This window comes from Apiospora phragmitis (assembly GCF_038363925.1).
Source record: "Apiospora phragmitis strain CBS 135458 chromosome Unknown utg000007l:1.0-2108841.0:1.0-2111359.0, whole genome shotgun sequence".
NCBI lineage: Eukaryota > Fungi > Ascomycota > Sordariomycetes > Amphisphaeriales > Apiosporaceae > Apiospora > Apiospora phragmitis.
In genome coordinates, this window is record NW_027117405.1 from 1,056,388 (window position 1) to 1,072,242 (window position 15,855).

The window sequence follows — 15,855 nt, forward strand, 5'->3', positions numbered from 1 at the left end:
CGACTATCCAATCTTCTGCTTCCGCCTTACCCACACTTCTTGGTCATCAGCTTGCTCTTGACTTCTCGTTGAGATCTTGGCAACGGGCCGGAGGTCAATTTCCCAGATGGCCAGTTTGTAAGCACTTCTGTCTCCTTGGCCTGTATGTAGGTCAAAGGACCAGTCATGTTTCGGGCAGCTGATACCAGAACTCAGCTTGATGCCGAAGTCCTCGATATCGAAAGGGGAGCCTCTCGATAAAGGATAGGAGGAATGCGGACAGCGCTGGTGGGAAAGGTCAACATGTGCAATTGACCAATCAGGCCGCAGCTTTCTGACTCACGTTGTCTACGGCGTGGAACTTTCCCTTGTACTGGAACACCAACACCTGGTCCTTCAGTGTCGTCGTGTCTGGGACACCGGCGTCCACTTCAGAAGCCTCCGTGACGCCTGGCGTGTTACTCGCACGCGGTACCTGGTACACCTTGCAGCCCGGGGCTTTTGCTCCTTGTGGATCGCAAGGTCGTCTTTCGGAAACCGGCTTGCCATCCAGATCCAAGTTGGGAAAGGAAGAGGCCAGGCCAACAAAGTCCCACGGATCACCTCGCCTGTTGCCGAATGCGAAAGGCAAGGTGGTGGCCATGGTGTTTCTGTTTCCGTGATCCCTTGCCTCTTATCTGTCACGGTGAGCTCCGGCTGCGATAAGACCAGGGAAATGCCTCAGGGACCCAATTTGACAGCTTTGAACGAGATAGGAGGCTCTGCCACGAAGTACGAAATGATGAGATGATGAGGTCTTTCGGTATCTGGCATCGTATTCGGTGGACTATGGTGGTGACGTAGAGATCGCCAATGAAACGGAGAAGCGCCTCGGAATTTCCAGCATTGTCTCTGATGAGGTGAGCGCGGCAGTAGCTTATCGATACGGGCAGTGGGCCCCATCCCCCTTTTAGCCCCTATTTTAGTATTCATCGCGACTTCCACCACACGCATCACTGGCATATCTAGAATGTGACTTGGAAATTTCACTGCTCATAACGGGTCGTTTGGGATGATTGATTACTCGTACCCCTGTGAGTAGCCAGCCTTTGGACTCACAGGAACCTCAACTTCCAGCGTCTCAAGTCCTCCACGGGTTTGGACGGGGCCGCTGTCAGAGGCATAGTATTGATGATGTGTCATTGGTTGAAACTTCGCCAACATACATCATGGTCTGACATAAGACGGAGTCAATCCTTGTGTAAATTGTAGACTTATCAGAACATAAGTGACGTTAGTAGCAAGTTGGCGGTTGACTGGCCTAACAGAGAGTGAATACCCAACGCTGCATACAAGGGCCACTTTGAAGACATGAATTCCCCGGTTATGACAGGCTAGTAGTCGGTCGAGGCGTGACTTGATATCAGTGAGAATCAGATTGGCATCGTGGTGATACTGGGCGCTAATAATGCAGTCGCCTCGGTGTGCGAGACGCTGCAACCAAGAATCTGAAGGGTTTCAACCATCCTAGAACATTCCAAGTACAAGGAAGCGAGGAGAAGATTCGAGGTGCGAAAGGAATGAGGACCTCCTATGATTCTGGTCCACATATCACAGGTAATGGCTTTTCGGCCTGATGCTCGGTTCCCCGCTCAGAGCCAGCTCGACAGCTAGCTTAGACCCCCCCCCACCCGGTTCTAATCGTGCAGTTTACTGACCCTCTTCGGGAGTGCCAGCATGCTAGCCGAGCACCACTAAACTACAACTCAGTCTGTATAAATCTAAAGGGGAGGAGTATCGCCTTATTACTAGTATAACCTTGTCTTATACGTTGCTAGTAAGCGATCTAAGATTAGTAACAGCAGCTATAACGAGAAGAGCGCCAAGGTAGAATCTTTTGATCATTTGATTTTAATTGCTACTAGAGCCAGACAACTCATGCAAGTGCTGGCTCATTATGACTTTGAAAAAGGCGTAAAAGCTACTTTCGATTTCCAACACTCGCCATATTTGCAAGGCTTAAACGGAGTGAAAGCTCCGGAAGTGGCCCGGGTACCTGGAATCCGGGAATGGGCTGGTTGGGGCAGATGCATGAGAGCCTCCATCTCGGAGCCTAAACTTGTGAACCCAAACAGCAGGAGGGTAGCTGAGAGCCATGCATTCGATATCTAGGTATTTTATAATATCGGTAAACGTTACATAATGGTATGGATTGGTAATTGACATGGTTTCGACCCCGCTGGCATCGTTACCACTACCATAAGGCTGGAGCACAGGGCCTAGCCATCCGCCTAGAGCGCGAATGGTGAGATATGCAGGTACACAAGTATGCACTAATACAGTAAGGCTAGGGACAGCGTCCTTGAAAGTACTCCTCCGTAGCGAAAGGGCATCATCATACTGTACCTAGTAGAAGTAGGAAAAGAAACATGAAACATGGAAAGCGAAGGATTCGAGACCGCCTTGTATCCACCGATATCTGCTGCGGCCCTCGTGGCCCACGCTTCCCGCATAGCGCGACGCCAGCCCACCAGTTTGGCACCCATTGTTTTGACGTCATAAGGGCGCTTGCGATAACAACAAACAACGACAATTTCGCCGAGATGAAAATCCAAGGCAGACCTTGCAAGATAGTGCCGAAAGATGGATTGGTAAAAGGGCCGCGGCCTTTCCTATGGGGTCGTTGGTGTTTGCGCGACACGTAGTCAGCCGTTGTCAGGATGTGTGCTGTTTGCCTTGCCTGCTTAAGTAGAGACAAGCCCTCGCCTAAATAGAACAAAGAAAGAAAACCCATTAATTCCTCGAGATCTGAACGACCAACAAATCCAAATATCTGTCCGAAATCCAAAAACACCGAGTATAAAGAATACAGCGCGACCTCGCCCGAAAGAATAAACATTGCCCAGTATGGCTGTTGGCCCCCAAACCACAACGAGTGACCTCCGGAGCCTGCCTTCGGAGCTCCAGAAGGAATTGAAACGCATCGAGTCCGACTTCACCTTGGACACGGCCATGCTGAAGAGGATCACAGAGAGGTTCGGCGAGGAACTACGAGAGGGGTTGGAGAAGTCAAATCAAAACCTGGTGCGCATTCCCAAGATATCCGGAAAACCCTAAGAAGGGAGGATGCGAGCTGACGACGGAAAATGAAAAGGCCATGGAAGTGACATGGGTATTGGGATACCCGACAGGCAAGGAGGTGGGATCATTCCTTGTCATCGACCTCGGTGGCACAAACCTGCGCATATGTTGGATCACCCTGAAGACGAACGCCGAACCGACGGAGATGGAACAGAAGCGCTACTCCCTCCCCGCCGCTATTAAGACGTCAACTTCCGGCGAGCTCTGGAACCTCATCTCCGACTCCATCGGGGACTTCATCAAAGAATTCAACCTGCATGACGGTAGCCCGGAACCGTAAGTTTGTTTGAACATTTTGACTTGGGATCGTGGCTAGAGCTAATGCAAACCAGGTTACCCTTGGGCCTCACTTTCTCCTACCCCCTGGAGCAAGACTTCATTGACCACGGGGAGTTGAAGACCTGGACGAAAGGGCTTTGACATCAAGGGAATGGAGGGCGAAGATATCGCTAAACAGTTCAGAGATTCCCTGGAAGCGCGGGTAAGTCGACAAACCCACGACCCACTGAGACCCCATGTCACTGACATATCATAGAAACTACCCCGTGCAGCTTGTATCCGTGATCAACGACACAACTGGCGCCATGATCGCGTCCGCATATGTTGACCCGGAGACAATCGTGGGTGGAATCTTCGGCACGGGGTGCAACGCGGCCTACATGGAGAACGTTGGCTCGATACCGAAGCTGAAGACGACACTGCCCGACGACACCATGATCGCCATCAACTGCGAGTACGGAGCATTCGACAACTCGCACCAAGTCTTACCACGTACCAAGTACGACATCGAAATCTGCCGCGAGTCGGTGCGACCGGACGAGCAGGCCTTCGAGAAGATGAGCGCGGGCCTGTACCTGGGCGAAATCTTCCGCCTCGTCATGCTCGACCTGCACGAGCAGGGCCTTGCCTTCAAGGGCCAAAACGCCTTCGAGAAGCTGAACCAGGCCTTCAAGCTCGACACCGAATTCCTGTCGGGGCTGGAGCACGACACCGACGAGCAGATCGTCGCGCGCTACGAGAAATCGCTGGGGCTGAAGGCCACGAGGGACGAACTGATCGTGTCCCGACGCGTCGCGGAGTCGATTGCGACGCGCGGTGCCAGGCTATGCGTGACCGGCATCGCCGCCATCATCAAGAAGAAGGGCATCACTAAGGGCCACGTCGCCGCGGACGGGTCGGTCGCGATCAAGCACCCCGGCTTCCGGAGGCGATGGACCCAAGCCATGGCCGAGGTCCTGGACTGGCCGAGCAACCGCACTGAAGACCCCATCACCATGACCAGTGCGGAAGATGGAAGTGGCATCGGTGCTGCTGTCATTTCGGCCATGACAATCAGGCGGAAGAACGAAGGCCAGACAGAAGGCATCCAATTCGAAGGTAGCACCAAATGAATGGGCCTCGGTTGAGACAGAGGTTCTTGGTGTCAGGCATGATGATGATTTATTGATTGAAGATTGGAGTCCCTTGACCCAGTGCAAAGAAAGATGAAATCGCAAAGATGGACAACATAAGATTGGCCTGGGCTAATTCAATAGCTGACACTGGGATAACGGGATCGCTGGCAATGGTTTAAGCATGAGAAAGCGGCTCATACCTAATGGCACTTGCCATGTTGGCGCACACTGGCTGCAACAATACTGCAAGAAGCGCTGACGATGGAGGGCTAGAACAGGGCCAACAGTCAAACCTCAGGCGACTGGATGCCTGTGTATGGGAATGCGGCAGAGAATACAGTAGACATGGACTCACATGGCTCGACTGAGACCCAAGAGGATGATGTAAACTGTAAATAGATAAAATGGGATAACATAGATGCTCGATCCAATTGAATGCGATTTATATCATCGCCAAAGACGTATTTGTGAACTTGCTGGTGTTGATACCTGGTGTTACAGTGAGTTGAAGCTTGCATGTGATGAATTGCGGGGTGAGAGAGCGCCTGTATTTGATCGACAAGAGTCGAAGAGCAAGTTCGTGCAAGAACGCCGAGATCACGTGATGAGTTTCCAACTTCACCTCATGCTGTGGCATATCCCTTCCTCAACTGAAGACTCAATCGTTCCTGCGCGCCACGGCCTTGTTCATCTGAAGCACTTCCAAAGTGCGTCTCCGAGGCTGTGGAATAGAATTAACTAAGGAGAAGAGGGTATAAGGGGCAAAATCACAGCACATACTCAGGATGGAGAGGCGCAAGGAGCAAAACACCATCATGGGTAAGGGGACCGCTATACTCTCTTTATATTCCGCCTCGCACCTTTGCTTTCCATTTTCTCGTCGACTGCAAGAGCCAAAGGGCATCGTCGGTGTGCCCTTTCCCCGGCTGGGCAGGTACCACCTGCCGCGGGGCCCTTATTCGCAGGCGGGGGCGCGGCTGGGAAGGGCGGCTTGGTTGCTCGAGTGTCGACGACATCGTGAAGCCGCGATGCGCAGCCACAGTAGCTCGGCGGCCAAATGTGGTCTACAAAAAGCTGGCAGCTCTTCATGGAACTTGCATCCGGCTTTTTCCACCAACATCGCAAGATTGCAACAACTGTCGCGACCAACCACTACTACCACCACCAAGACCAGCCCCTTTTGACCATTGACACTCGCATCCATGGCTATCCAGGACGAGACTGACGCCTCTTGGAAGGCAATGGAGAAGGCCTTGGAGGAGGAGAAGGAGAAGGAGAAGGTGGCCGAGAAAGTCGTCGCCGGCGGCTCGGGCCAGGCTACCCCGTAAGTCAACCTTCCTCATCCAACGCGAAGGCATTCATGTTGCCTATTACGCATGTTCGGAGGTACCTGCAACGCATGGTTACTCGAGTCGGATACTGGGCATACCGCATGGTTATTCGAGTCGGATACTGAACATACTCGAATGGTTCGACGTCGTCGCTCGATTCGAGCTGGACATGGCCACTCAACGGCTCGATTGTCTGAAGGCTTAGTGGCTGTCGCATTCCGCATAATGTGTTGCTCTCGTCATGCAACGGTGACTACCACATTAGAAGTCACCCCAGAGCCATCCATCCATACAATTACTCTACTTAAACCAACCTTTCCTCTGAATCTTTTCTAACCCATCTCTCTCACAGTTCGCAACATTCTCTTCTTGCCAGACCCGCCTTCCCCAACCCTGCTTTTTCTAATTCTTCATTTTTGCCATCGCGCGCCAACTTGCCCGCTACTGGAAGCATCGCAACCATGAATAGACATCCTGACCCTAACACCATTCTAGATCGCCATGAGAAGGCCGTCGCCGACATTCTCAAGCGCTTTATGAACATGGTCGTCGCCGCCACGGAGCCCATCGATGAGGGCTACACGCCCGAGAAGGCCAGCCTGAACCAGATGCAGATGGATGTCGAGACTGCAGCTTTGGTAAGCCATCCTCCTCCTCCTCCTACTGATAATTATTCCCGTCTTACTTGACTTGATCCTCACTCAATCACCCATCACCCACTTTGCCAATTGTCTATCTTGCGCTTCGTACTTGTCTGCAATCTCACCTACTTTCCCGCTTGTCTGCCCCACCACCACTACCATCACCAACACCGCACGCATGGAAATTCCCTCCAATCATTTCAGTCAGTCACTCTGAACGTTTCTTTGCCTAACCATTTATCCCTCTTCTTCGCGGCAAAACAGGTCAAAGCCATCGAGAACCTCCTGCAGATCACGCGCGAGATCCGCCGCCTCTGGCTCACGGGCCCCGTCGAGTCCACGCCCCGCGCCGAGCTCGAGAACAAGGAGCGCGACGCCGCCATCGACGCCAAGACGGAGCGCATCTGCGGCCTGCTCAACCAGTGGTTCACGATCCGCGAGGAGAACCAGCGCGCCGCCGCCCGTCGCCTCGCCGAGAAGCGCCAGCAGCTCGAGCAAGAGAAGCTGCAGCAGGGAAACAGCGGCAGCGACAATAACAATGTTTCTACTGGTGTTTGGGCAGCTGAGACTGCTGGTGCTGCCGCTGGTTTTTAAGCTGTTGTTGCGCTTTCTGGACGAGCTGGAGGTATGGCTTGAGGCGAATGGATGGGCCACCCCAGAAGCGCCTGGATAGCATGCGTTCATTACCTGCACAACACACGAAAACGAAGGACAATCGTCATTTCGAATTTGAGTCAAGGCATTGGATTTGGGGGATTGCATCAAGACTTGCTAGGTTACAACAACTGCAGACAGATGGAATCGGTCTACTACTGCCTTAAGCACACGCTGGGGACTCATGAGATAAGATCAATGCTGAATTGATTTCTGACAACACGCATGAATCCTTCGTAGATCTACATGGTGCTTCGGGATTCTATGTAACTTATTGCTCCTCCTCTACAATGTCGCCTTCCTTGGCCTCCTCGCCAAGCTCCTCCTCCAAGCCCTCGGGCACATCGTCGCATTGACCCGTGCGCTTGTGAGCAGCATCCATACCGCCGGCTGTCACCCAGAGGAAGTAATCGGTCTTGAAGTTGTCAATCTGGTGGAAGAAGGCATGGAATCTGGCCACTTGTTAGCTACTACTGCATGACGAATTGCGCGTCGCGAGTTCAGATACTTAAGGAATGACTTACGAATTCTCCTTCTCCTCCAGATCAAAGATGCGCTGGTAGATGTGCGAGTCCTTGAACGCCTGCAACTCCTTCTCGTAGTTACTGAAGTCGATCTTGGGCCGGTCGTAGTTCTCGGCGGCGCGCGTGTTGTAGTTCTCGAACACGGGCCGCTCCAACAGTAAGCCCAGGCCGGGCGCCTTAGGGATGCTGATGCGGCCGTGCTGGTAGGACTCTTCGATGCGCGACAGGTCGGTGGCGCAGCGCGTCATGAGCACTGCCATGCCGACCATCTTGCGGATCTGGTGCATCATGAAGGACTGGCCGTGCACCTTGAGCGAGAGCCACTCCGTGTCGTTAATCTGGATCGGCTGCGGGTTCACGATGAAAGACTTGATGTGGCGCTTGGCCGACGGGTCTTTGGGGGATTTCTGCACCGTGTAGTTGTGGTAGTTGCGCGTGCCGAGGTACTGGTTCAGTGCCTCCTGAAGCCGAGCAATGTGGCCAGGCGTGATGCGGTACCGACGCTTCGCTGCAACATAGGCGGCCTTGATCTTCTTCACGGCAATATCCACGGGGCTGGCCTCCTTAGGCGGCTTCACTTCCTCTGTAGCCTTCTCCTGAGGCGCGGCAGCTGAGGCTTCCGCGTCCTTGGTTTCGGCATTGGGCTGTTCTGCAGTGGTAGTCGAGCTAGGAGCGGCATCCGGTAATGTTTCGCTTGCGAATGCTGTGCCACCAACTTGAGCGTCACTGGTTGAAGCAGAATTGTCCTTCTTGGCGGTCTTTTCCGTTTTCGTCTCAGCCGAGTCGTCCTCTGGCGTAAATATGCGCCTTATGACCTTCTCGCGCACATCGGGCTCGAGGCTTTCGAGGATAGGCTTGATGTCGTTCTTCTCGACGTCGAGCCAAAAGTCCTTGAGATCACCGAGCTTATTGGCATATTCTACCTCAACACCCTTCTCCTGGACCGACTCGAGCACCTTCTTCCCCAAGAAGCTCTCGTGGTGAGGGGGTAAGAGGCAGTAGCTGGGCATGAGGTACTCGTACCACCTAGAGTCGCATGTTTGGTAGCAATTGAAAGCATTGTTCGTCCTCTGTATGCCCCAAACACGGATCTGGGGAGGGAGCGTCTCGTTAATCTTCTGTACGATATCTTCGTCTTCGATGATGAGCTTCAGGGAAATGACGTTGCCGGCAGCGTGTACACCTTTGTCGGTTCGGGCACATCGAACTAACTGGGACTTTCTTGGGTCATCGGCATTGACCTTCGAGATCGCCTTCGCAGCGACGAATGCCCCAAACAGGTCACCTTCGATAGTCTTCTCGCGGTGGTTGATTTGCATGCCGTGATAGCCCGTGCCGGAGTATCCTATCATGACAGCCACTTTGCGTTTCGGTCGTCTCTCTTCGGCTTCAATCTCCTCCTTGGTGAAGGGAATGCTCATGTAGCTAGGCTTGTCGCGTGCCGACTCGCAAGGCTCGCTGCCCTCGGCGGCAGTAACCACACTGGCGCCGTCCTCGCCAACCTTCCGGCGCTTGGTGTCTTGCCAGTCGTCGTTGCGGCTTCGTTTGTCTGCACGTTTACGTCTTTGTCCTGTGTTAGCTCGCATTGGCTGGGGCGTTTCGGAGTAAGAAAAGCCAGCCAACTTACCCATATTCGTTGCGTCCGAGGTCTCTGCGCTTGTTTTCACCTCCCTCTTTGCTATCACGATTTGCTCCCCTCCTCTTCCACCTCTACCACTTCTGCCACTTCTGCCACCGCGTCCTCTGCCGCGCTTGTTGTCGAACCGACCATTCTTGGGCTTGTGGTCGCCTTTTGACTCGTTGCCGCCTGCGTCTGGAAGCGCTGAGCCGTCTGGGGCAGACTGCATGGTCGGAGCAGGTTTGTTGTTCTCACCGCTGCCGAACGAAACGGCAGGTGCAGGTGCAGGAGCCGCGCTCGCGGTTGTATCTTGTTCAATGCCCATTTTGCGAGCTGTATTCGCATGCTTGAAGGTTCAGGGTTGTCGCTTTCAGAACTTTCCCCAATTTTTGGTTGAGCAATTGCAAAATGTCAAGCTCTGAACTTAGCGTAATCCCACTTCGCTTCACTGGGACCCTGCTAAAGATAGCTTATCGATTAGACACAGTGGAGATTCCCCCTCCACCCTCCAAGTTTACAGGGGTATTACAGCCTAAAACTCCCCTGCGACTTACAACCACAAGCAAGCACATCACTCTGTCCTGTGAACTCCAATGCTCTGCTTACCTCGCGTAATCAATACACAGTTATACATTATCGATGCTCAAAGACCCAAGTGATCCCGCAAGAAACCGCCATACTTGAACAGTTGAAATCTTAGCAAAGTGTTTGATCACAGAAGCCATACATGCAATGCGGAAGGAAATAGTGCCCATGTCAGAGTCGACTAAACACATAACAGTCCATACTTCATCTCTGTTCGACTCCAAGCAAAAACGTTTCGTAAATGACGTCTCCATCGTGATTGACGTCAAAACCGGCCTCATCGCCGACACCTTCACCCGCGGCGACGAGGCGCTCAGCCAAGATGAGCTGTCCCGGCCCGACACGATCGACCTCCGCGGCCTGACGGTGCTGCCCGGCCTGGTCGATGCCCACACGCACCTCTTCCTGCACCCGTACGCGGACGTCGCCTCGCTGCACCAGATGCGCGACGAGAGCGCCGTGGAGCGCATCGTGCGGGCCACCAACCACGCCCGCGCCGCCCTGGACGCGGGCTACACCACCTACCGCGACCTCGGCACCGAGGGCCTCGGCGACGCCGACGCCGGCTTCCGCGACACCATCAACCGCGGCCTAACCCCGGGCCCGCGCATGTTCGTCGCCACCGAGTGCATCGCCTCGAGCGGCGGCTATGAGATCCGGCAAGAGAGCCGCGGCGGCGCCCTCGGCTGCTGTGGTGGCGGGACCGCCGTCCCCCGCATCTCGGACCCTGCCGACGGCGTCGATGGGGTGCGCGCCGCCGTGCGCCGACGACTGGGCGCGGGCGCCGACATTGTCAAGTTCTACGCCGACTACCGCAAGCGCGCCCTGCGGTTCCCTGCGCCGTCTTGGCCAGGGGCCCCGGAGATCCGGTTCCCGCCTTCGGCGCATCCGCTCTACGGCGCGCGGAACCCCAACACGCTGCTCTTCAACCAAGCCGAGATGGACGCCATGGTCGCCGAGGCGCGGCTGGCCCACGCGCCCATCGCGGCGCACGCGCACAGCCCCGAGGGCGTCATCATGGCCGCGCGGGCGGGCGTCACGAGCATCGAGCACGGCATGACGCCGAGCGAGGACGCGCTGCGGGCGATGAAGGAGCACGACGTGCTCTTCGTGCCGACGCTCTCGGTGTTTGAGGCCTCCTTGGATTCCTACGGCGAGGAGGGCGAGCAAGTATTACGGGAGATCTTACAGCACACGAAGAACGCCTTCGACCGCGGTATTCGTCTGGCGTGCGGCGGTGACACGGGCGCCTTCGCGCACGGGGAGAATGTGCGGGAGCTGGAGCTGTTCGCCAAGGCGGGCATCCCGGCGCCCGATGTGCTGAAGGCTGCGACGCTGCGTGGGTGGGAGGTTTGCGGCGGCGATCTATGCGGGCGCCGCTTCGGTTACGTCGGGGCTGGCTGGGCGGCGGACCTTGTTGCTGTCTCAGGGGATCCCCTCAAGGACCTCGGCGTTCTGCGGAACGTCTTGTTTGTGATGAAAGATGGTGAGGTGTACAAGGGCAGCAGCATATGACCATGAAGCACATGGGTATCAGAACCGGCGTAGAAGATGTAGCAATCAAACCACAATTTGGTTCCTGCTCAAGAAGTACCAAGCTTTACCTACTAATCGTCTCCTGGGCTGTTTTTGGTTGGTCTTACTCCATTGGCGGATGCACCGGGTAGGTATTGTAGTATTCTAATCCCCGAAAAGCCGGTGACGGTTCTCTCCTTGCTTCCTGGGCTGTTTGGCTCGTAATCTTGAAAGACTTTCGACTTGACTAAATGTTTATTTGAATCTACCTCTGGTTTAGAAAGGGGCCATTCTGCTAACACCCGATCACATAACTGAATACATCATAGCTTAGTCATGGTTTTCTCAATTGTCATTCCTGATCCTGACCGTTTCGTCAAGATGGGCTGTGAATCTTTACATCAGCCTGGATATAGCACCACTACCGACGCAACCTTCTTAGGATGACAGCCAAATTACTTCTTCCTGAACTCCAAGAGAAAATACATTGTAATTTTTTATTACTCATTATTGTTCGCAGTATGAATTTGAAGATATAAAGGATTAGACCATTAACTATGCGGTCCATAACTTTGACACACGGCATCTATCTAGCCAGACTTGAGAACACCCTGTACACTCCTGATTTATTGCGACCCATGCTCTGTTTCGTTTAAACAATTTGTTTGGAACTCGGTAAGCTTACAATGGGATTTCAAAGTTATAGGTAGGATCCCATACATCATTGCCATTATAAAAAAGGACGTGCTAATAGTACGGCAGACGTGTAACTTTGATCTGTATGACCCCCTATCTACTGGAACCCCTACCCCCTGTACTTGGCCATATCCTTATCTTCAAAGGTTTAGCGAAAATCCGCCCTAAATGAAAATCACTGTTCCCCATCTCTGAAGCGATCTAGTGCCACTAAGGATTGTCGTTTGTTATTGCAATGGATCAGATAGCTCTTTTTATACGGTCCCGCCAAATCCGACGGCCCCTCGTCCCGTCACCGCGTTGCCTTATAGGCTCTGGACGGGCTCGAAGGACAGGTACGTATACCGGTGCTCCCTTGGCTGAGTTACCCAGTATATAGGGGTGGTCTGGGACCCGCGTTGCCATGAACACCTTTAGCTGTGTACGTACCCCACGAGCTGACATGTCCTGGAATATCCTGTTGAATATTCGAGGCCAGGTCACCGGGATCTTCTGGTCTCCTAAGACGCCCGCGTCTATAATGACATATACTGCCGGGACCTGGCTGATAATGCTGCCGAATAGCGTCAACAAGTCATCTTCAGAGTTGTGCCCCCGAAGTTGAGCACAAATCCGAGCGCCGAGAGCCTGCTTTACTTGAAGGTTCGGAAGTTGTAAAGCTTGTGCTATAAGGGACCTAACAACCTCTTCCGTGGACAGCGAGCGGCTACCTGCTCCCCCGAAAAAGCCTTTCGCTGGCTCGAGGACCCAAACGGCGGGAACACCTAAGGCTTTTAATAGCTCCACTATAGACACAAGAAGATTTTGGACCTGAAACCTTCGATCCCAAGTATTCTTGAGTAGTAAGATGGAGGACTGAGGTGAGCTTGACCACTGTGTGAGCATCCGCGTGGTCCATGACAGATCCATGTCGCTGGGACGTTGACGCAACGTCTGGGTTTTCTGGATCAGCTTCTGCTGGTAGATGACGTTTGGATTCAGCAGTCTAGGGTTGGTCAAACTCTCCAGTAGATTCGTCAACTGCAGATCTTCAAGACGAAGATTCGTCTCTAAGAAACCCCCCTGTGTAACACTTCTAAGTGCTGGGAATTGTCAAATCATACAACAAAGTATTACAACAAAGCTTTGGCTTGAGATACTTACAGATAATCATCTCCCTCATTTGCTGCAACTCCGCATGCATATCCACCAGGGTGCTGTTCCTGCTGTCCATCTTCAAGTGCATCACCCTCTGCTCGGCTTGGGAGCCAGACAAGGCCAGCTTGTCTACCAGATCGGATCGCAACTTGATCTCCTCGAGAAGGTCTCCATATTGTAGGCTAACGGGCCGGGAGACGGAATGCCACACATGCTTCAACCAACCCTCCTGGAACCAGTTGCGAGCTCTGATGAGGAACTTGATGATGTAAGCGTAGAGCTCAGCCACTGAGCGTCTGAGGCGACTTGTGGGATACAGGATCAATGTGAGTTCAACTCTTGGCAGTAGTTGAGCTATCTGACAAAGAGCTTTCGTCAAGGTGGAGATAGTCGCTTCGTGGTTTAGAAATGACTGCCGACATAGTATACTTAGCTATATTGAACGGGGTCCGAGTGACCAGGGGGCGAACGTACCACGAGCAACATCTTGATGGCACCCCATGCCAACGCAACATATTCAGGATGGTGCTGCGCAAACACTTCTATGATATTGCCGTAGTGAGATAAGAGCGACGCAAGCTTTCCCAGTCTGTCTTTTATTTTTTGGTTTTTCTTGTTCGCAAGATATGTGGACTGAGCCTGCAAAACTGCCTTGCGTACTGCTGGTAGTGTTGGTGAATTCTGCGCCTCATGGACTTTAGATGGATCACTGGTCAATTCCGAGGCGAAGATTATGAAGCCCTCTTGATACACCTCTTGAGCCACGGTATATCTTCGCACGAATTAGTCATCTGCAAGTACGGTCCGAATTCACAATAGGCATACTCATCTACCACGTCATCACTGAACCACTTTTCGAGGCTCTGCATCTTCCTTTTCGGTTTTGTTTTCGATCAAATCTGGGACGATGGAATCCAGATAAGCCGCAGTAAGACGAGATAAGTAGCTGAGGGGGTGGTCGAGATAAGCGCCATCAGTCAGCCAACCAACTGGCCCAGTCAACCATTCAATCGCGGGGGCGATCTTGGCCAAAAGCAATGTTGTATGTAATATTGACCCCGCTGCCGGGTTCTAGCCATCGTTCTCGATCTTGCCCTCGCTCATTCAATGCTCACCAGTGAGTGTTCTACCCCGAGAGCATTATTCCATTATAAGCTGAGTATTGTAATCAGTCGCCCATGAGGTAAGCCTTTCTGTATTAGAGATCCAGGCATAGCTTTCTTCACGCAAACTCAACTAGCTGACACTATTCCAGCGAGGTCTCCGAAAACCCACTAGTAGCAACCTCGGCTTTGCTCGACGGCCTTCTCGCCGACGACCTCGACGCGGCAACAGAGCTGTGGAAGTCTAAGCTTCCAATCGACAAGTCGAGGAAATTAGATGAGATAGAGGCGGAACCGCAGTCGGTACGTTCGCAGGACATTCAAGTGCGCCTTGACAAAGGTATAATTTCCGAAATCACGATATCGCGGGACCGAACACGGACTTCCGACTACTCCCTTGACCAAATAATTGCTGCGAAAAGTACTTCCCGAAAGAGAGAAATCTCGCAGACCGACTGGCAGCATACCGACGGGAAAGAGACCTCTCAGCTTTGGTGCGAAGAGCTATTGAGTGTATCCAGATCAGCATCAAAGGTATATCGTACCTGCATCACTTTAGGGATACTACACGCTGATTTTGCTTCGCAGTTACGTTCAAATAAATGGGACAATCGCGCATTCCTCAATATCCTCGACTTTGGTAGCTGTGGCATCCCCTGGCATGCGATCGCCAAGGAAACTGAACAGCTCTTCCAATCAAAAATCCACACCCGAAAGCTCCCTTCATTAGGGCTCGACGCAGACAGCGACGAGGACACCGTGGTCGGCGATAACCCTTTACTCGAATATACATCGGGAAAACATTTACCAGTCAACGCTGGCGGTTCCTCGCGTGCGCAACCTTGGAACGAGGGGATCGAGCCGGCCACAACAAAGTCAACGGATGTGAAAAGGATAATGGCTGGTAAAGAAGTGGACAGCAATGTCGACCTGGACATATTAAGATCGCTCTTGAAGAGGATTGAAAAGCTCGAAGCAGACAACGTGAGCCTGAGGGATATCATTAAGCAGCATGATCCAGACGGCCCAGAAACAAAGCCGCCGAATGGGTGGAAAGAGGTGCATCGAGTGGGAGAACGCATGTACCTGGACGAGCCATCGTGGCTGCCGCAGGAGGACGGACAACTGATCCTGAAAGGGCACGAACCCTTGTTGGGCGAGGAATCGTATCTGGAAAGACACCCAGAAATTGTCTTCCTGGTCTTTCTAAAGTACGATACAAACAACACTCAAAATTCGGGATCAGACTATCAAAGCAATTCCATCAGCGACTCAGTTGTACCAACGATGGAGAGTATCCGCATGACCACGATGCTTATGAAGCAGGCTTACGATTGCTTCCTCGACAAGACACGAATGAGCGGAACAAAGTCTTCCTACTCTCCGTATGAGGTTAATGCGCCCTACCTATTTTGGTACTTTGCAAAATCAGAGCTCAGTAGCGTGTTGACGACATTGGCTGATGAGCATTGTGAACTCATACATCTTCTGGGTGATTATATTGAGAAGACCCAGGGTACACTTTACAGCCAAATGTCAAAAGAACTCGAGGGCGGCT

General features: G+C 52.9%; 7 protein-coding genes across 7 annotated transcripts; 4 read left to right on the forward strand and 3 right to left on the reverse strand.

Moving 5' to 3' along the window:
* Nucleotides 1-3: 3 nt before the first annotated feature.
* On the reverse strand, nucleotides 4-622 carry PG994_007288 (uncharacterized protein; the record flags this gene model as incomplete). The annotated part of the gene is made up of 2 exons (XM_066858697.1): nucleotides 4-264; nucleotides 323-622. 2 exons carry the CDS (start codon nucleotides 620-622, stop codon nucleotides 4-6), a joined length of 561 nt encoding a protein of 186 aa, XP_066715639.1.
* Nucleotides 623-2,865: 2,243 nt separating this feature from the next.
* Nucleotides 2,866-4,490, forward strand: PG994_007289 (hexokinase; the record flags this gene model as incomplete). The annotated part of the gene is made up of 4 exons (XM_066858698.1): nucleotides 2,866-3,042; nucleotides 3,113-3,375; nucleotides 3,557-3,580; nucleotides 3,635-4,490. 4 exons carry the CDS (start codon nucleotides 2,866-2,868, stop codon nucleotides 4,488-4,490), a joined length of 1,320 nt encoding a protein of 439 aa, XP_066715640.1.
* A 1,205-nt stretch (nucleotides 4,491-5,695) lies between these two features.
* Nucleotides 5,696-6,029, forward strand: PG994_007290 (uncharacterized protein; the record flags this gene model as incomplete). The annotated part of the gene is made up of 2 exons (XM_066858699.1): nucleotides 5,696-5,817; nucleotides 5,939-6,029. The coding sequence occupies 2 exons, from the start codon at nucleotides 5,696-5,698 to the stop codon at nucleotides 6,027-6,029; spliced, it is 213 nt and encodes a 70-aa protein (XP_066715641.1).
* A 256-nt stretch (nucleotides 6,030-6,285) lies between these two features.
* PG994_007291 (uncharacterized protein) lies at nucleotides 6,286-7,059 on the forward strand (the record flags this gene model as incomplete). Its single annotated transcript, XM_066858700.1, has 2 exons — nucleotides 6,286-6,462; nucleotides 6,730-7,059. 2 exons carry the CDS (start codon nucleotides 6,286-6,288, stop codon nucleotides 7,057-7,059), a joined length of 507 nt encoding a protein of 168 aa, XP_066715642.1.
* Nucleotides 7,060-7,390: 331 nt separating this feature from the next.
* PG994_007292 (uncharacterized protein) lies at nucleotides 7,391-9,586 on the reverse strand (the record flags this gene model as incomplete). The annotated part of the gene is made up of 2 exons (XM_066858701.1): nucleotides 7,391-7,571; nucleotides 7,644-9,586. The coding sequence occupies 2 exons, from the start codon at nucleotides 9,584-9,586 to the stop codon at nucleotides 7,391-7,393; spliced, it is 2,124 nt and encodes a 707-aa protein (XP_066715643.1).
* A 428-nt stretch (nucleotides 9,587-10,014) lies between these two features.
* Nucleotides 10,015-11,361, forward strand: PG994_007293 (uncharacterized protein; the record flags this gene model as incomplete). Its single annotated transcript, XM_066858702.1, has 1 exon — nucleotides 10,015-11,361. One exon carries the CDS (start codon nucleotides 10,015-10,017, stop codon nucleotides 11,359-11,361), a length of 1,347 nt encoding a protein of 448 aa, XP_066715644.1.
* Nucleotides 11,362-12,258: 897 nt separating this feature from the next.
* Nucleotides 12,259-14,063, reverse strand: PG994_007294 (uncharacterized protein; the record flags this gene model as incomplete). The annotated part of the gene is made up of 5 exons (XM_066858703.1): nucleotides 12,259-12,267; nucleotides 12,487-13,139; nucleotides 13,201-13,453; nucleotides 13,669-13,966; nucleotides 14,020-14,063. 5 exons carry the CDS (start codon nucleotides 14,061-14,063, stop codon nucleotides 12,259-12,261), a joined length of 1,257 nt encoding a protein of 418 aa, XP_066715645.1.
* Between the last annotated feature and the right edge of the window lie 1,792 nt (nucleotides 14,064-15,855).